This window comes from Danio rerio, chromosome 2 (genome assembly GCF_052040795.2).
Source record: "Danio rerio strain M-AB ecotype USA chromosome 2, GRCz13ab, whole genome shotgun sequence".
NCBI lineage: Eukaryota > Metazoa > Chordata > Actinopteri > Cypriniformes > Danionidae > Danio > Danio rerio.
This window is the reverse complement of record NC_141022.1, coordinates 52,865,639-52,887,890: the sequence shown is the minus strand read 5'-3', so window position 1 is coordinate 52,887,890 and position 22,252 is coordinate 52,865,639. Positions and strand designations below refer to the sequence as shown.

The 22,252-nt window shown below is 30.0% G+C and overlaps 2 protein-coding genes across 21 annotated transcripts in view; one reads left to right on the top strand and one right to left on the bottom strand.

The window, feature by feature from the left end:
• The window catches only part of sema6ba (sema domain, transmembrane domain (TM), and cytoplasmic domain, (semaphorin) 6Ba), a 269,128-nt gene that overhangs the window by 34,761 nt on the left and 212,115 nt on the right, over positions 1–22,252 (bottom strand). For all 20 annotated transcript variants that reach the window (XR_015477841.1, XR_015477843.1, XR_015477840.1 and 17 more), the window contains 3 exon segments: positions 8,411–8,542; positions 5,859–6,008; positions 313–492 (listed from right to left, as the gene is read on the bottom strand). Coding sequence is in view for 11 of the 20 variants with exons in the window: in XM_087239716.1 (XP_087095842.1) it covers positions 313–492; positions 5,859–6,008; positions 8,411–8,542 (462 nt within the window). In the remaining 9 variants the exon portion in view is untranslated.
• cactin overlaps positions 1–22,252 on the top strand; it is a 465,667-nt gene that overhangs the window by 318,126 nt on the left and 125,289 nt on the right. The gene's annotated exons all lie outside the window — the stretch shown is intronic.

Sequence of the window (22,252 nt, the reverse complement as noted above, 5' to 3'; positions counted from 1 at the left end):
GCTATCGTTCTGACTCCTGGTCATTTGTGTGTGCCACTGACTGTGCTTGTGCGTGAACACTTGCAATACTCTACCTCTGATTGGCAAATGCTGGAAACATACTCTATCTAAGCCAATCACGTTCTCAGTTACACCACGCTCACAAATACAAGAATATGAAATAATAAAAACTGTATAATAATAATTATTATTAAGAGTTTACAATAAAAAGAAATAGGAAATTCTGTGAAAAATAATACAGTATAATAATTTATAAAACCTCTTATAAATGCATCAATTCACAAACTTGTTAAACTGGATTTTAATCATCACCTTTCAGGGTTGTATCCCTCCAGCTCTTCCAGGAATGTATTGGTATTGGAGTATTGGTTCTCCGGGCTGGGTGTGATGAGGAACTTAAGGACGGTTCCCCTAGTAGAACCGAGGAAAACCACAGTACGATTGCGATGAGGGCCTGCCTCGGTGTCCACCACCATAGTGTTCAACTGGTACCTTTAAAATGAGCAAAATAACACGCACAGTTAAGCAGATGCTTATTGCTTCTATAAAAACACAGTTGCAACATCAATATAATGAAAGACTAATATAGATTAGGGATATAACCCCGGTGTCCTGGCCAAAGTCCCTCAATTGGCACTCATAATCATAGCCTCCCAATCATCCCCATTCATCGAATTGGCTCTATCACTGTCTCTCCACTCAACCAAATAGCTAGTGTGTGTTGAGCGCACTAGCGCCGTTGTCCTGTGGCTGCCAACGCATCATTCAAGTGGATGCTGCACACTGGTGGTGGTGTGGAGAGACCCCCCCTCATGATTGTGAAGCGCTTTGGGTGTATGGCCATACACAATAAGGCCCCGTTTACACTAATGCGTTTTCATTTTAAAATGCATACGTTTTGTTATGGTTACGTTATCCATCTGCACTACGCCGGAGTTCTCGAGCCACGAAAATGGAGCGTTTTGAAAACGCTGGAGAGGCCGTTTTCATTCTGAAACGCTGCTGCTCCGTCTTAGTGTAGATGAGGAAAACGGAAACATCTGAAAACCGAGGCGGGACTGCTGAGATTCGCTACCTGATTGGGGCTTTTGTTTCATTGCCTTCGTCACTTTATCCTTCCCTTATTCGTCAAGCCTCTATCACATGACTATAACACATGGCTTTAACGCTACCGGAAGACAGTACTGTAAACAACAACATGGGCACAGAAATGGGAGCGTTGTTTGCACTATTGTCTGTTTTAGGCGCCATTGTGCAGTTATTCATTTGATACGTTTAGTAACAACTCGACCTTGTCGTGTGTCCACAAAAATACCTCTCTTGCTTTCTTTGCCATCGCGTTCATTGTTCAACCGGCGTTTGTTGACTAACAATAACCAAATGCAGAGCGAGACGCATGCTTTCTGTTTATACTGGAACGCGCATGCCCAGAGTGCGTGAATGGTCATGTGATATACGTTTTTGGTGGCGTAGTGTGGACGGAGATATGTTCAGAGTCGCTAGGTAAAACGCTAATGTGGACGCGGATCGTTTTTGATCTAAAACGCCATTTTAAAACTAAAACGCACTAGTGTAAACGCAGCCTAAATGAGCTTTATAAATACACATTTCATTACATTACATATTGATAGAAAAGTATATTTTCAGCTATTGGCAGTTGCCTATTAATATAGCACATTTAAACAGCATAAGTTTAAGTTTAACAACTTTATTAATCCCACCAGGGCCAATTAAATTAGAGCAGTAGCATTTCATGATACATCAAGCACATAAAAAGACAAATCACTTATAAACAATGCATAAAAAAAATAGAGGCCTGCTTTATAATAACTTTGTAAATAGTACTAAAAAAATAGGAAGGATATATATTAATCGTCTACTCTTCCTTGTAGATTAGCACTGACCTACTTTCTGAGGAATCTGAATTTCATGATCTGAATTTCTGGTTTAGAATTTTAGGATATTGAATTTTATGATCTGAATTTCTTCATCTTGACAATTTGAAACTGTATTTTACAGTATATACTGGATTTCTGCAGTCTGTGAATTCAGAACACAAAACATCTGAAGTTTGAAAATACCTCTGTGAAAAAAATTCTGCCTCAAAAAATTCAAATTTCTTAAATTTTAGATGTTCAACATTCAAGTTATATATATGTATAAAATTCAAGTTATGAAATTTAAAATTAAAAACAATTTTCGACGGCATATAAAAATTCTGGTTTATTAAATTAAAATTGTCAATAATTCAAAGGAACACAATTCAAATTCAGATTGTTTTGGCATATTTTTAGTTCCATACCTGAAATTTAGATTGTTTTGGAATATTATTAGCTCCATACTTCTAAACCTTCTTCCAGAGAGCAACAGAACAAAAAAAGGCTTCAGAGAATGGGAGTCATCTCCTATCACACTTTGAATTCTCCTTATCATTTTTTTTATATAACTCTGCTAGACTCAGCAAAGGTAAACCAATAATCTAGAAACCAAGTTTCAAAGATGATTTTTGTCTCTAACGGAAAATGAGGAGAACCAGCATAAAAAAGAAAAGCTTAATATAATCTCAATATAGATAAAAAAACAAAAGAACATTTCCTAAGAACATACATTCTCTGATGCACTTTCTTGGCAACAGCTTCTGAGTTCTGCTGGAACTTTAATGTGGTATCAAAGATTGTACCAAGATACTTTTATTCTCGTACTCTTTCAACTTGTTTTCCAAACCCATCTTGCACCTCTGAGGCGTTTTTTTTCTAAAATCAATTACCATCTCTTTTATTTGTGTTACTTTCAGTTGTAGTTCAGATTCTTTGCACCACTTTAAAAACTAATTATGATTATCGCTGTCATTACAATCTGCATTTGTTAACAAGGAAAAAAAACTCATGAGTATGAGCATATTTGATTATATGGCAATTGTACTTAGAGCTACGAAATTAATTTGTGTACAATTTAAAAAGAATTGAGGACTGCACGCAACCCTGTGGAGATCCTATAGATGTAAAAAGCATGTCTGAAAGCACTCCATACAACATAATATTAAAATGAAGATATTATGCCAGTTTTTACAAGATTTAAAATAAGTCTCTGATGTCTCTATAGAGTGTGTATGTGAAATTTAAACTCAAAATACCTTGAAACTAATGTTGTATAACTCTTTGAAACTCACCCTTTTAGGCTTTGGTCCTAATTGTGCCATTTTTGTGACTGCCGCTTTAAATCTCGAAAGAGGGTGGAGCTACAAATGATTGACATTCTCCCTTTGTACGTGTCATCAGAAGGGGAAAGCCCCACCCATTAGTAACAATCTCTCCCTCATTAGCATAGGACGCTAGTCTTGTTTTTGAATCTGCCACTATGATGACACAGGGATTTGTAGCTCCGCTTTTTTTTTTTTGAAAACAGCACAATCTCATTTTAATTTAAACCGACAGTCACCAAAGGGGTGATTTCAGTTATAAAGTTATAAAACATCATTTGTTTGGTATTTTGAGCTGAAACTTCACATACACATTATAGGGACATCAGAGACTTATTTTATCTCATGTAAAAGAGGCATAATAGTTTCCCTTTAACATTACCGAAAAGGGTTTGTTTACAAGTTTAAGAGAACTTTGGCAGACTGCAAGTATGTTCCGAGAGCATTCTCTTATAACTGTAGGGTTAATTTTTTTGTTTTGTGCCAAGGGTCACAACCATGTATGCCATTTATTTGACAATAACCTTAACATAAATAAGATTAACTTCTGCTGCTATTTGCTTTAAATTAATTTTGTATAATTGTTACAGCTTTGGTGCATTTCTCACAACACTATTTACATTTGCACAACAGGTCATGCATTTCTCAAAACAATTAGTCATTTGTGCACACCCTAGTAGCAGTTTCTCATTCCTTTCAACAAATTGCAAATGCTTTCAGACATGCATCAATTGCTTTCCAACAACTCTCTGCCATTTATAACATTATCATGTGCTTATGTCAGGTCATTCAAAATTAACTAAACTTGTAAATGCTGAATAGTCAGTCCATATAAAATGTGGAATGTAATAGTTCTCATTTCATTACTTGAGTCTTTAAATACAAAAATGTTGAACTTGTTGTCAAAATCGGTCGAGCAAACTTTATAAAAAAAATGTATCTTTATTTTCCTGAAAATGTCTTTAAAATTGAACAATTTGATGAATGATTTACAGAACTGTGTATGTTGGAGGTTCAGTTCCAATATGTACTGCAATATTGTTTACATTTGTGCAAAGTTCAACCCAAAGGGAGTTTCTGTTTGATGTAAATGGGTGTATTTATTCTTTTGCACAATGCTGTGAATAAATTAGAATTGCAAAGAGCAAATGCAGTAAAAATTTGAAACATACATAATCAGTGTCTTGTTCTCAGATATCTCACTAAATGCAGTGATGTCTAACTTTACTGTAGTTTTCAAACGGCTGTGCAAATATACTGCTGTCTTGAGCATTTTTAGGAAGTGTCACCAAAATCTGACTTTTTTGCATTGAAAAAGTGTACAGAGTAAACTGTCATAATGAAATCATAATAAAGCCATTTAACAATCTTGTCAGGACTTTTCGTTTTGATGACACTGACACTTTGATTGACATGAATACTTGCTTTTGAGGAATGAACAATCCATTTTAAATATGTGACACACTTTTGCAGGTTATCAACTAGGTTTTGCAGTTTGTACTAATTGTTTTGAGAAATGCATTAACTGTTGTGCAGAAATGCACTAGTGTTGTGAGAAATGCACCAAAGCAACTGAGAAAAACTGTAATACAAAAAAAAAAAAAAAATAAAAGGCAACATGACAGATTAGATTTGTAATTTCTCTCTCTGTTGAGATATATAACATAAATAGGTGTAAAAAGGGCTTATTTAGATTAAAGTTAGCAAGTAGTCATCTGCTGACCCACACCTACTTTTCATTTTAATTTACTTTTTTTTTACTTTTATTTTTTCTCCAAGCTGTACAAATTTTTGTGATGCGCCATTTTTTATTTATTTTTTTGTTTTGTTCTGATCAATGTAAAAATGACTTTTCTTTCTTAAAGTTTTAGTCTTATTTCTAGTCCAAATATGTCAAAATTCTCAATTCAAGAAGCATTTTTTAGACAAGCCAAAATTATTGTCTTGTTTTCAGAAATATGTCAAAAATAAATGTTTTTTTGTTTCAAAGCAAAAAGTTTCATTGCTTGTCTAGAAAAAAAGATTTTAATTGATACATTTTCAGATATTTAGACTAGAAACAAGACAAAAACCCATTTTATTTGCTGTAATAAGATAAAAACTTTACATTAATAATGAATTAAATGTCCACCTTTTTCTCACTCATATATCAGAACAACAACACCCTTCTTCAGGACTGTTTACCTCTAGTTTTAGTGTAAGGACCCAGCGGCCATTTCAATCTTTTTTTAAAGCAAGGTGATTTATTGATAGATTTCCTTCTCTGCTCACAGATGTTTTGCTACGGTTACTCTCTGAGGCTGAAGGCCTCAGGCAATTTGCTCTCTGCGGAAGCACTTCTAGAGTTCAGATTTATAATTTAACTAAGGTATTTTTTCCCCACTAACCTTGAGAGACGCCATAGGAGCGCTTTTAACGCAGAATTATGTCCATTGAGTATAAAAGCTACAAACATTAGCCCTTCTACAGCAGAGCTCTGGCTTTGATTCCTGATATATCAGCCAATTTCTGTTTAAGCAGCGCCGCTTTTAGGAGGCCTTGAGAAATTTTGCTTCACCTTTTCAACTCTCAGAAACACACTTCATATAACAAGCATCTTGGGGTTTGCTGATGTATCCTGTTTCCTTTTTTTGTTTTGTTATGTTTTCCTTTTTCTTACCGGACCATGGTCTTGACTATCCAGGGTCTGTGTCCTAACAAAGGAACCGCTTCGTCCATCAGAGGATGGATTTTGATGAAATTAAGCACTTCGTCAGGGAGGGTGTTGGAGGTGCTGAATCTGGAGCCCTGGACAGCACATCCTCCAGGCCTTAGAGAGTAACAAATCCACATATAAAATTTAAACATTTCTAAACGCAATGCTTCTTTATGTGCTCTACAAAAATCCAGACAGACAGACAGACAGACGGATAGATGGATAGATGGATGGATGGATGGATGGATGGATGGATGGATGAATAAATGGATGGATGGATGATGGATGGATAGATGGAACAATAGATAGATGGATAGATGGATGAATGGATGGATAAATGGATGGATGGATGGATAGATGGAACGATAGATAGATAGATAGATAGATAGATAGATAGATAGATAGATAGATAGATAGATAGATAGATAGATAGATAGATAGATAGATAGATAGATAGATAGATAGATAGATAGATAGATAGATAGATAGAAAGAAAATGAGATAGATAGATAGATAGATAGATAGATAGATAGATAGATAGATAGATAGATAGATAGATAGATAGATAGATAGATAGATAGATAGATAGATAGATAGATAGATAGATAGATAGAGCGATAGATAGATAGATAGATAGATAGATAGATAGATAGATAGATAGATAGATAGATAGATAGATAGATAGATAGATAGATAGATAGATAGATAGATAGATAGATAGATAGAGCGATAGATAGATAGATAGATAGATAGATAGATAGATAGATAGATAGATAGATAGATAGATAGATAGATAGATAGATAGATAGATAGATAGATAGATAGATAGATAGATAGATAGATAGATAGATGAAAATGATTGGTGGATACATGAATTGATGAACAGATTAAATGGTGGATGGATGGAAAGACAGATGGAAAATTATTCAAGGAGGGATGAATTGTTAAAAAATGTTTATGAAGGGACTGATGGATAAATACATCAATTGATGGATGAAAGGAAGGGCAAATGAGTGGATGGATGTTAGATGGATAAAAATGATTGATGGATAAATAGATGGATGGATTAAATTATTGATAGAAGACTGTAGGGATGAAAAATGATAAGCGGATTAATGGATTTATGTTTAAAATAATTGATGAACTGATTATTTGGTGGATGAATGGATGGATGAATGAATGGATTGTTGAAACAAATTATGAATGGATAAATGAATAAATGCATAAACTGGTGGATGGATGAAACCGATCAATGGATAACATGATGGATTGATGGACAAATAGATGGGTTTATAGATAAAATAATATATTAATGGAGGAATTGATGGATGGATAAAATCATGGATGGATACATTAATGGATTGATAGATGACAAAAATAGTGGATCAATTGATGGATGGGTGGGTAAAAGACAGAAAGGAAGGAAGGAAGCATTGATGGATGGATGAAAAACAGAAAGAAAGGAAGGAAGCATGGATGAAAGAATGGATGGATGAAAGACAGAAAGAAAGGAAGGAAGGAAGCATGGATGAATGGATGGATGTATGAAGGACAGAAAGAAAGAAAGAAAGAAAGAAAGAAAGAAAGAAAGAAAGAAAGAAAGAAAGAAAGAAAGAAAGAAAGAAAGAAATAAAGAAAGAAAGAAAGAAAGACAGATTGATGGAAGTCAGAAAGAAAGAAAGAAGTAAGGAAGTAAGGAAGGAAAGACAGAAGGAATGATGGATGGATGGATGGATTGATGGTTAGATGATGGATGGAACAAAGACAGAAAAAGTGAAGGAAGCATGGATGAAAGAAAGAAGGTAGGAAGGAAGGAAGGAAGGAAGGAACGATGGATGGATGGAAGTCAGAAAAAAGGAAGGAAGGAAGCATGGATGAAAGAAAGAAAGAAAGAAAGAAAGAAAAAAGTAAGGAAGGAAGGATGGATGGATGGATGGATGGATGCATGAATGGATGGATGGAAGTCAGCAAAATGGAAGAAGCATAAAAGAAAGAAAGAAAGAAAGAAAGAAGGAAGGAAGGAAGGAAGGAAGGAATGAAGCATGAAAGAAAGAAAGAAAGGAAGAAAGAAAGAAAGAAAGAAAGAAAGAAAGAAAGAAAGAAAGAAAGAAAGAAAGAAAGAAAGAAAGAAAGAAAGAAGCTTGAAAGAAAGAAAGAAAGAAAGAAAGAAAGAAAGAAAGAAAGAAAGAAAGAAAGAAAAAAGAAAGAAGGAAGGAAGCATGAAAGAAAGAAAGAAAGAAAGAAGGAAGCATTAAAGAAAGAAAGAAAGAAAGAAAGAAAGAAAGAAAGAAAGAAAGAAAGAAAGAAAGAAAGAAAGAAAGAAAGAAAGAAAGAAAGAAAGAAGGAAGAAAGGAAGGAAGGAAGGAAGGAAGGCAGGAAGAATGCACGGATGGATGGATGGAAGACAGAAAAAAGGAAGGAAGGAAGGAAGGAAGCATGGATGAAAGAGAGAAAGAAAGGCATGGGCAGAAGAATGAATGGATGAATGTGTAATGTGTTGATGGACAGACAGATACCTGGGTCTTGGCACCAGTTCATCAGGTACTGGTGTCCATATGGATTCTGGTGATTTCTGCTCTTTGAATCTGCCCTCAAACACACGTGCCAGCTGCTGCATGTCAAACGCACACACCGCAGAGCCGGGGATGCTGGGTAAAGACACAGAGCAGAGCGGGTCAAGACACATATCTGATCCAATCCACACCCTGAACACACACACACTCACACATTTTCACACATGCTGTTACCCTGAGCCAAAGTGACATGTCGCAACAGCCCCATTGGTTTTTCTGAAGCTGACAGACTAATCGACCAATCTGCCTCTACAGCATCTCATTATAGAGCGTCTTCACACACTCCCATCAGATTGATCAAATTCAGCTTGATGAGAGTAAGCCCACCATACTAACAAAAGACTGTTTGAAACAACTGAAGCTACAGTCATATCAAAAAACTGTCCTTGGCCATTCTTAAAATGTATATATAAAAAAAAAATGTATAAAAAATAAAAAGTAGACTGTTAGGTTGGGGCTGGGTTAGGGTTAGTATAAGTTGACATGTACTTGAAAAGTTTCTTATTGTCAGTGAAATGTCTGTTGAAGGAGCAATATCAACATACTGTATATTAACTAGACAGTCTACTAATACTCAAATGGACCATCAAAATAAAGTGTTACCAATAAATAAATTAAAAATTAATTAAAATAAAAACAATTAATAAAATGAAATAAAACTAAATTATTAAATTAAAATAAATAAAAGTAAATAATTAAAAATAAAATATAAATAAATAAATAAAATAAATACAAATAAAATAAAACTAATTAAATGAAAATAAATAAATAAATAAGTACAAATAAATACAAATAAAATAAAATAAAATAAAACTAATTATATGAAATAAAATAAATAAATACAAATAAAATAAAACAAATAAAATTAAAATATAATAAATAAATAAGCATTAAGACATTTTATTAGCAGTGCCTGATTTTTTTTGTTCTTTTATTTGTTTTTGTTCATCATTTTATTTTCACAAATTTTAAGACCTGACAAAGATCAAATTATTATTATATCCTAATATGGAAAAATTTGGAATTTAATAAGGTGCCCTAAGTTTTTTACATGGCTGTATAATTATATATTATATATTATATATATTATTATAATACTATATATTATATAATATATTATAATGATATATATATATATATATATATATATATATATATATATATATATATATATATATATATATATATATATATATATATATATATATTATAAAAATCACTTTTAAAAGGGGTTTTAACACAGTTGTGTGGCAACAGTTTGTTAATATATCCAGTTCTAATGGTAACATTTTTTTATAATCACACTTGATAAAAACAGTCTGCAGAAACACTTTGATTGACATTCTCCCTTATGTGTCATCAGAGGGAAAAAGCCCAGCCCATTAGTGACCATCTCTCCTTCATTAACATAGGACAGTAGTCTAGTTTTTGAATCTGCCACTATGCTGACACACAGGCATTTGGAGCTCCGCCGTATTTTGAAAAGAGCACAATCTCATTTGAATTTAAAGCGACAGTAAACAAAATAACACAATTAGGATCAAAACCTAAAAGGGGCAGTTTCAAAAAGTTATAAAACATTATTAGTGTGGTATTTTGAGCTGAAACTTCACATACACACTCCAGGGACTTAATGTGGATCTTGTAAAAAGGGGCATAATAGGTCTCCTTTAAATATCTGACATAACAGAAAACATAATTTATTTTCAACCATGCTATATATCTTTGGCATTTTGCAAAAGCCTGGTTTTGTGGTCTTGGGTCACATACAACAACACAGTACACATATTTCTGAATGACACTTTCCTTGGATTTTTAGTCAAATAAGAACCTAGTCACTATATGATTTCAACATATAGATAAATGGACAGACAGACAAAGAGACAGAGAGACAGACTGGATCTATAAAACACCTTCTGGGTTTCACGTAAGAAATACTTCTCTGGAAAGACACAATGTTGAATTAATGATGACAGTTTTATTAGTATGGCGAATTCTTCCTTTTAAAAAAGAAGGACTGGAAAAAAATATATATAGCAGGAAAATATTACGGCTTGATGCACATGAAACACAAAGGAAATCGTAGATCAGTCAGACACCGAAGAGAAGTGTAAAGTGAACTGCCAGGATGGACAAGTGCTGTGTGTATGTGTGTCTGCAGGTGTTCACCATGTGTTCTAGGGCAGCTTGTCTTTCTCTCTCTCTCCAAACAGCAGGAGGTCAGATGGACGGTTGAGGAAACTTGGATCCTCTTCTGTGTCCAGATTTCAGCCACAACAGCACAACAAATCGCACCCAAGGCTGCTTTTGGCACGCAAGCTCACGGAGAATATGAAGAGATCGATTCTGGCATGCTCTGATGCGTACGGTTTAATCAAAATGAACTCTAGATCACTGTCGTTTGGGGTCAGTAATTTTTTAAATGCTATTGATTCAGCATTTATTAAATTAATCAAAAGCGATAGTAAAAAGGTTTATAGTGGAAAACGACTGAAAGAACGGATTATTTTTTAAAATAAATCTTTTATTTTAATTCAAAATGAATTCTTTTCCAAGTCCAAATCAGCGTTATATTTGCTCTGTTTGCTGTAATGCATTTTACAAATAAATGCAGATTTGTTTAACATTACAGGAATGTCATTATTTAATACAATTTTACCAAAATGACCAAAACCTAAATTTCTTATTAAAATAAAGACTTACATATAAAAAAACTAAATTCTAAGTTCTTATTAAAATATTATTATTTTAAAAATGCAGCATATATTGTTTTATATTATATATTATATTATTTTATTTTTCATTATATTATATTATTTTATATTACATTACATTATGTTACATTACATAATATTTATTATATTATATTATATTATATTATATTATATTATATTATATTATTATATTATATTATATTATATTATATTATATTATATTATATTATATTATATTATATTATATTATATTATATTACATTACATTTTTCCAGAGATGGGTTGCGGCTGGAAGGGCATCCGCTACGTAAAAACTTGCTGGATAAGTTGGCGGTTCATTCCGCTGTGGCGACCCCAGATTAATAAAGGGACTAAGCCGACAAGAAAATGAATAAATGATGAATTATATTAGATTACATTACATTATATTTTATTTTATTTTATTTTATTACATTACAATATATTATATTCAATTAAATTATATTATATAATATTTTATTACATTACATTACATTACATTACATTATATTATATTATATTATATTATATTATATTATACTATATTATATTATATTATATTATATTATATTATATTACATTATATTATATTATTATATTATACTTTATTTTATTACATTACATTACATTATATCATACAAATTTACCCATAATTCTGTAAATAGCTTTGAATAAAGACATTTTTGAGATCTAACTAAACGTATCATATTTTATCATTTTGCTTAAAATTTTTGCTAATTAGAATTTATTAATCAAATCTGCATAATTATTAATAAATAATGAATAATCATTCAAATTTCCTACAGGTTTTTATTCATAACGAAAATGTAAATTTAAACTAAATTAATTTTACTTGTCTAAAAAAAGTTTTTTTTTCTCGATACTGTTACATTTCAGGAGTGTATTACATAAAATGAATAATAATCTAATCAAATATTAATAATTCATGATAACAAGTTATGATTAATAATTCACATTTCCTATGAGCTTTTATTTCACACCAAATTTTTTATTTTAAATAAATTAGTTTACTTGTCCATAAAAAGTATTACTTTGTCTTTTAATTTTGCTTATTTTTACATGTAGAAAATGTATAATTAATTAATAAAATCTGCATAATTAATAATAAATGATTACGATGAATAATTCATATTTCCTTTAACCTTTTTGAATTTTAAATAAATGAATTGCACTTGTTCATAAAATATGATTTTATTTCTCTTTACCTTTCTTAGGAGTGTATTACTGGTAAAAAAACAAACAAAAATCTGCACAATCAATTAATCAAATCTGCATAATTAAAATAAATAGTTATGATTAGTTATTCATATTTCCTAAAAGCTTTTGTTTACTTTATAACAAAAAAAGTTAATTTTAAATAAAGGAATTTTACAAATTATTATTAGTTTAATATCGTCATGGCAAAGATCAAATAAATCAGTTATTATGAATGAGTTATTAAAACTATTATGTTTAGAAATGTGTTGAAAACAAAATCTTCTCTCCATTTAACATAAATTGGGGGAAAACATAAACAGGGGGGCTAATAATTCAGGGGGGGGGGGGGGGCTAATAATTCTGACTTCAACTGTATTTCCTAGAGGTTTCCTTTGTTTCATAACAAAAGCAAACATTTTAAATAAAAAAAACAAACTTTTCCATAAAAAGTGTCATTTTGTTCTCTTAACATTTTTTGATTGTATTACATGAAAAAAGAAGCATAATTCATTAATCAAATATGCATAATTCATAATAACTAGCTAAGATTAATTATTCACACTTCCTTAGAGATTTTGTTTATTTCATAATAAAAACCCAAATTTTAAATAAATGATTTTGACTTGTCCATAATAGGTATAAGTTTGTCTTTTTTCTTTGCTTCAGATTATATTACATAGAAAGTTTTCATAATTTACAGCAAGTTATGATTAATTATTCATAGTTCCTACAAGCTTTTATTTTATTTTATACCAAACACATGAATTTTAAATGAATTTTACTTGTCTATAAAAAAATGTCATTTTTTTCTCTTTGGTTTGCTTAGAAGTGTATTACATAAAAGCAGAATTCATAAATGAAATCTGCATAGCCTCTAAAAATAAATAAACAAATTTTACTTCTTCGTAAAAAGTATTATTTTGTCTCGTTGCTTAGGATTATATTACATGTACAAAAAAGAAAAATAATTAATTAATCAAATCTGCATAATTATTTAAGATTAATTATTCATATTTCATACAAGATTTTGTTTACTTCATAACAAAAATGTGAGTAAAAAAAAGAATTTTACTTGTTCATAAAAACTATGTTTTTCCCCCCTTTACTTTGCTTAATTGTATTACTAGCAAAACAAAAAATGCATTATTCATCAAATCTGCATAAATAATAATAGTTATGATTAATTATTCATATCTCCTTTAAGCATTTGTTTATTTCATAACAAATATGTGAACTTTTAATAAATAATGTTTTTCTCTTTGCTTTGCTTAGGATTCGGTTACATGTATTTGTTAAAAACAAATAACTATAATTCATTAATCAGATCTGCAAAAAATAAAATAAAATAAATAAATAAATAAATAAATAAATAAATAAATAAATAAATAAATAAATAATAATAACTAGTTCTGATTATGTATTCATATTTCCAACAAGCTTTTGTTTATTTAGTGAATTTTAAATGCATTAATTATACTTCATTTCCTTATTTATATCTGCTTTTTTCATCTATTTAACTGAGAAATACAAAATTCATAATGACATTTTTCACCAGAGGTGCACTCAGTGGGATATAAACAGCTAAATTTGCAAATATTCATAGAATCTAATCATGTCATGTGGGCTTCATCCTGTCATACGCAAAATAAAAAAGCAAAACACACAGGCAGAACCGCGGTAAACAGCAGAATGGGAGTTTGAATCACAGAAGCAGGTTGTTGGGCCGTGTCTGCATTCACACATGTCCCATCAGCTGCTCTCAGGACATGTGTGTTTGGACTGATTTGGCCAGTTTTGACTGGTGTCCCGCTGGAAGAGAGGCTTGTCTGCGCCCCTCACCTGACAACAGTCCTGCTGAGCCAACGCTGCACAACATTTGGCCAACTCAAAAATAAGCCAGACCTTGTGTCTTTTATCTTCAATGACGGCGACATTTCATCCCAGACAGGGAGCTTATCTTTTTTCCCCCCTCGTTGTCTTAGAAATCTGTAAACCATGAGCTGTGGAAGTTTATATGCCTTGTAAATTAATGCAATTATTGGTTTTGAAATTTGCCAATAAAAGAGTTCATTAAAACGTGTAATTACTATGGATTATTTCACTCAATATTTGTGCATTTTATTTGCTTAAGTATCTGTATAGGACGGCCTTTGTGGCACAGCGGTTAGCACTGTCGCCTCACAGGAAGAAGGTTGCTGGGTCAGTCCTGGCTGGGTCAGTTGGGGTTTCTGAGTTTGCATGTTCTCCCTGTGTTGGCGTGGGTTTCCTCTGGGTGCTCCGATTACCCCCACAATCCAAAGACATGCGCTTTAGGTGAATTGAATTAACTATATTGTATTTGAAGTTGTATGGGTGTTTCCCAGTACTGGGTTGCGACTGAGAAGGCATCTGCTGCGTGAAATATAAGCTTGAATAGTTCATTCAGCTAAAGCGACTTCTGAAGTAGAGACTAAGTCGAACAGAAATGAATGAATGAAGCATCTGTATAAAAATCTGTATAGTTTATCTGTATAAGTACAACATTATCTTTTTATTTTTATATTCGATTTTCTAACTCAACATTTATGCATTATTTAATCAATATTTCTGTTATATTTTATTTTAAATACTTTGTCATCAACATTTGCATTATTTTACTCTATATATATATATATATATATATATATATATATATATATATACATATATATATATGTATATATGTATGTATGTATATATGTATGTAAATATATATATATATATATATATATATATATATATATATATATATATATATTTACATACATATATACATACATACATAATCACCAATACCTAATTTCCATGTTCCATACTATTTATTCTTGCAGAAAATAAAAGAAGATATTCTGAGGAATTACATAAACAAAAATACTTAAACAAAAAAAATCCCATTACATAAACAAAAATACAATAGACATAAATATGATTTTTTAATTATTAAGAATCTTTAAAAGTTGTGTGTTAAATAATAAAAAAAATAATTAAATAAAATAAATTTATAAATAATTTCTTTAATGATTATATATTATTCAATTTACATTTATTTATTTTTGTTTATTTTTAGTATGTTTGTATTATTTATTATTAGAATATATATATTTTTTATTATGTTATTTTTTCATGAATATTATTCTTAAAAACTTGTATGTGTTAAATAAACTACTAAATATTAATAATTTATTTATTCATTAATTTATACATTTTCTTTTCGGCTTAGTCTCTTTATTAATCTGGGGTCGCCAAAGCGGAATGAACCGCCAACTTATTCAGCAAGTTTTTACGCAGCGGATGCCCTTCCAGCTGCAACCCATGCCTGGGAAACATCCACACACACACTCATTCACACTAATACACTACAGACAATTAAGTCTACCTAATTAACCTGTACTGCATGTCTTTGGACTGTGGGGGAGACAGGAGCACCCGGAGGAAACCCACGCGAACACAGGGAGAATATGCAAACTCCAAACAGAAACGCCAACTGACCCAGCAGAGGCTCGAACCAGCAACCTTCTTGCTGTGAGGCGACAGCACTACCTACTGCGCCACTGCGTCGCCCATAATTTATTTAATAATTACATTTTAAATCATATTTAATTTTTTTGTTTATTATTTATTATGTTTTTATCATTTATTATTAGGATTTATATATTTATTTATTTATTTTTATTAATATTATTCTTGAAAACTTGCTTGTGTTAAAAAATAAAATAAATAAATAAATATATTAATAATTTACTTAATAATTAAATGTTATTTAATATTTACATTTATTTTGCTTATTATTTAGTATGTTTTTATTGTTTATTATTAGGATTTGTATATTTATTTAATATTTTATTTTTTATTAATATTATTCTAAAAAATTGTATGTGTTAAACAACTACATATATTAATAATTGAGTTAATATTATGATATGATTTATTTATATGTATTTAGTTTTTGTTATTTATTTATTTATTTATTTATTTATTATAATTTATTTATTTATTATATATTTTAATCTGAAACAAAACATAAGAAAAAGATCCCTGCATTTTCATTCATGAGTGAATTATGCTTTGAATTATGCAATGCGTATTCACAGCTTATGATTACACCATTACACCATAAGCTACATTTCCTAATCAGACTCTAAAAAGCAAGTATCTCTGATGAAAATGAACTTAACACAATGGCAACATTCTCACAATCACAATGAGAAAGCAAATATAGCAGAACAAATACTTCTACCTTCCACACGGTGTCTAAATGAAAAGCGTTTCAGAGCAATCATGGCATTCAGACATGATGAGATCTGCTCATTCCCTTCTAATCACTCCATTTCTGCTCTAATATTCCCCGCTAATAGTTACACGCTAAAATGATCTGTTAAAATGCGTGCTGCCGGTAATTGAAGGGCTTCGGGTTTGAAGGGTCTCATTTGGTAAATTTGGAAAATGTGCGCAGATTGATGGACGGAAAGGCCGCGGTGGGCTTGCTGTTAATGGACTGATTTGGAGACGAGCCTGAACCCGCCGCCTGCCACCCTTATGGAGGACATCTGTGCCAAAAGATTACACCAAATTAACAGAGATGTCACTGGATGGCATCTCCCATCTTCCCGAAGTCGCACGACCTTATAATTACAGCAAACGTTTAAAAGAATAAAAGGGACAAACAGTGATGTTCTGATGTTCAGACACCTTTTAACTCAACTGAGGACTGTAGAAATGGAGGTTATTAAAGTAAAAACACAATGTTCTGACAGGCAGTGACTTTTTAAACAGTGTTTACTAAGGCAAGCATAATCATTACTATTGCAAATGGTTTCAGAACCTTCATAAAGTTCCGTAAAAGTTGTGTAAATGTTTGCATGTCTATTCTTGTTTATGTAAAGCACTTTGAATTATCATTGTGTATGAAATGCTCTATATAAATAAACTTGCCCTAACAGAACATTATTATAATGTTAGAGGAATGTTCTAACAAAGTTTTATTAATTAAAACAAGGCGAGATGGTGGCTCAGTGGTTATTACTGTTGCCTCGCAGCAAGAATGTTGCTGATTCGAGTCCCGGTTGGGTCAGTTGGCATTTCTGTGTGGAGTTTGCATTTTTTTCCCCAGTGTTGGCGTGAGTTTCCTCCGGTTGCTCTGGTTTCCCCCCACAGTCCAAAGACATGCGCTATAGATGAATTGAATAAACTAAATTGGCCATAGGGTATGAGTGCATGTGTGAGTGTTTATGGGTGCTTCCCAGTACTGGGTTGTGGCTGCATAAAACCATCTGCTGCATAAAGCATATGCCGGAATAGTTGGTAGTTCATTCCGCCGTGGTGATCCCTTGATATATAAGGAATTTAACTAAAGGAAAATGAATGAATGAACGAATGAATCAATGAACATAAAACAATCAAGTTGTGCCAAAAAACTCAAGTATAATTAATTGAGCAGTTTGAATTTGAAGAGGCAGCAAAAAAATGTAGCTTTTTTTAAATTTAAACAATATTACTCTAATTTGGACCCCCCCCCCCCCCCAAATGTAAATAAATAAAATAAAAATAAAAAATAAAAAATAAAAAATAAATAAATAAATAAATAAATAAATAAATAAATAAAATAAAATAAAATAAAATTAAATTAAATTAAATTAAATTAAATTAAATTAAATTAAATTAAATTAAATTAAATTAACATCAAACTTTCTAAAAATATACATAGATTTTTTTGGGGGGGAATGTCTCAACACATATCGATAAGAGTGACTTAATTGTTTTTTCAAATTTATAGGGCAGCTATTTTACCTCTCTTTCAAAATTTAAGAGCTCCTATTATGCATTAAAACAGTCCAATTTTGGTTTTGGAGGTCTCCAACAACAGTCTGATATGCATGCAAGGTCAAAAAACACTTTCATTGTCTTATGAATTTATTTTTACCTAATTATCCCAACGACTCCCATATGATACATTTAGCGATTCATTTGTTCCCAAACCCCTTTTTAGCGCAATGCTAATCTGCGCTGATTGGTCTGATGACCCAGTCTGTTGTTATTGGTCGACTGCTTTCAGCGTGAGAAATGCCCATTGTGGCTTATCAGCATTGTTAAAGTAGTCAGAGTGCAGAGTGTATGTGTGAGCCCAGTGCAGGAGTGCAGTAAAGCAGTGCACTAGCATATTGCTCTTTTCTTAACCATGACAAACATTCACTATTAATTCAAACAGTGGCGAAAGCCGAACAACTAAATATAGTAATAATTAATTTAACAATTAAATATTAGTTTAAATTATATATATTAAATATATTAAATTAAATACATATTTAAATTTATATATTGATTTTTTGTTTAATATTTCATGTTTTTAATAATTTATTACTATGACTTATATATTCTTTTATTTTTTTTTATCATTATTATTCCTAAAAAAGGGAAAACCACACTCCTACATCACATTGTGATGGGCTTCAAAATGGGAGGGATTTGGATCCTATTTTAAGTTCAGGAAATTTTAATTGTGTTTAATTGTGATTGTGTTTAAATTACCTCAATATGACTGTGGACACACTTTACCTACACCTACAGTCCTGTCCAAACAGCTTACAAAAGAGGATTTCCATCAAAGGTGCCCTTTAATTGAATTGAACATGCTCCAGTGGGCAAAACTCAGCTCATCGCACAGAGACACAACACCACGGGGGTCTGAGAAATGAGGACTAAACGAGAAAAATGAACACGGTGGAGAGCAGGAGGTTCATGCTGGTTGTACTTTGGCATTGAAGCTCGGCCATTACTTAGAGAAAGAAATAAAAAAGCACACACAACAGATCTGCCTTCACATGCTGAACAACTACAGTTCTGCCAATAATCAAGCAGGTTAAGTGAGGTATTTAAAAAAACACACACACACCAACCAATCTGACAGCTGGACAAACTGAAAACAAGTCAAGCTATTGTCAGCTATATTGCTAGCCACAAGAAATGAAATGTAAAATGTAAACGTAAACTATGCTAATGCTTGAAGAACCTTGAATTATGCATGAATAATTACTCGTAAATGTGGCATTTTATTAATAATTTTATTTTGTATTCCTATCATTTTTATTCGTGCAAAAATAAAAGAAATAATAAAATCACAATTCATGCATCAAATTATAAAGTTGATTTAAATATAAATATAGAAATCAGTTAATGTGGAGGAAATGTAAGTAAAACGCTTGAACAAAGTTAGTAAAATAGCAATAATAATAATAATAATAATAATAAGAAGAAGAAGAATAAGAAGAAGAAGAAGAAGAAGAAGAAGATGATGATGATGATGATGATGATGATGAAGAAGAAGAAGGAGAAGAAGTAGTTTAATATAAACATATTGTACCAAATAATGCATAAAACATAAAAATATAATATAGAAATTTGCAATTAAGGTAAGCAAAACAAAATAATAGCATTTATTATTCTTGAGGTTCCAAATGACATTAAAATGTTCAATAATAATAATAATAAAAATAATAATAATACATTAGATGCTTATTATTATTCATAATAATAATTTCTAATAATAAATTAACATTTAATAATAGTAATAATAATAATAACAATAACAATAATAATAATACATTAGATGTGTAATAATAATAATAATAATAATAATAATAAATCGAACATAAATTATAGTAATAATAATAATAATAATAATAATACATTAGATGTTTAATAATAATAATAATAATAATAATAATAATAATAATAATAATAATAAATTGAACATTTAATTATAGTAATAATAACAACAACAATAATAATAATAATAATAATACATTAGATGTTAAATAATAATAATAATAATAATAATAATAATAATAATAGTAGTAGTAGTAGTAGTAGTAGTAGTAGTAGTAAATTAGAAATTTGCAATCAAAATAAGCAAAACAAAATTATAGCAATTATTACTCTGGATTTTTTAAATAGCATTAAAATGTTCAATAATTCAGTAATTTTAACTTTTTTTTTTTTGTTTCAGTTTTACCAGTGACAGCTTTTCTTTCTTCAATATGATGGTACCAACAATCTTAGTCTTAGTTCTTCAAGTATTTCAAAATCTATTATTTGCTCAGGGGGACTTTGGTACTGTACTGTGTACTGTGTACAATTGTATTTTTTTACAATATGCAATGAAAGCATTTATTATTTATGTTACATAGTATTATTAATTTAAATTGTAAATTACTGTAATAATCTTTTTATATTTTAATTAAAATAAAATTATATTTTAATGAAATAAAAAATGTAAATCAAATAAAATAACTGTAAATAAATGTAAAAAAAAAATAACAATGAGAATTAAATAAAAAATAAATTAAAAAACAACTGCATCCTTAATGTGTTACTGAAATTAACATTACTAAACGGTAATTACATTAATTAATATTACCGAAAAATAAACAATAGAGCTATATTATTTATAATTATTTAATAAAAAATTATTTACAGTTTTTGTTTTATATTGTTTCAAAATTATTAAAATAACATTTATTAATATTAATAAATAAAAAATAATTAAATTTAATTAAACAAAGTAAATAAATGTAAATAAATGAAATTGTTAATGCAAAAAACATAATTTAAAAAAGTTGAATTAAAACATTTGCATTCATAGTGAATAAAAGTGATCCTTTTCCTAAAAAAACGACTAAAGACCCTAATATTTTTATCTCACAAATTTCAGACTATTGCTATCATGATAATGTCCCAACCAAATACAATAACACTCTAGTGTCAAGATAAAAAAAAAATACACTAGAGTGTCAAATTTAAATAATTTTTATTTAATTTTGAAAAAAATATTTATTTAAAATATAGCTTGGACATAATTTTATACTATTTATCTATAATATGTAATTATAATGTTTGTTTTTATCATACATACCCATATAGTACATCAATCATATTCCTGCAGGAAATCACTGTAAATAAAATAAATAAAAAATATAAGAAAAGGAAATAAATGAAATAAAAGAAAATAAATATTGCATCCTCAGTGTTTAAAAAGTGATCTTTCTCCTTCAACAAAACTTACAGTCCCCAATCTTCTGATTTGTAGAATGTGTGCCATTGATTTAGATAAATATACTTACAAATCCCTGTAAAAGCACAATTTAAATTTCATCCTAAAATACCTCACACATTTTAAAGTATTGCAATCATGATTATGTCCCAACCAAAACAAAACAACACTGTCAGATTTAAATCTGTGTCAGGGTCTGATTTAAACTAGCGTAAATGTAGAAACAAATTGTTTATTTAAATATTAAGGTCATTTATTTAGGTTATTTATTCATTCATTTATTTGTTTTCTTTTCGGCTTAGTCCCTTTATTAATCTTGGGTCGCAACAACGGAATAACCCGCCAACTTATCCAGCATATGTTTTACGCAGTGGATGCCCTTCCTGCTGCAACCCATCTCTGGGAATTATTTATTAATTTATTTATTTATATATTTTTTGTTTGTTTGTTTTTTTGTTGATTTATTAAAAAAATACTTTTAATATATGTAAATATAATTTTATTATATTTATTTATTTATAATATATAACAATAGCTTTTATATTTTTATAATACATTATGTCATTCAAGTTTCTGCAGGACATTACTGTAAATAGAATAAAATAAATTAAAACAAAAAATTAAATTAAATTAAATTAAATTAAATTAAATTAAATTAAATTAAATTAAATTAAATTAAATTAAATTAAATTAAATTAAATTAAATTAAATTAAATAAATAAGAAAACAAATCCTTAGTGTATAAAACTGATCCTTTTCCTTTAAGATCAA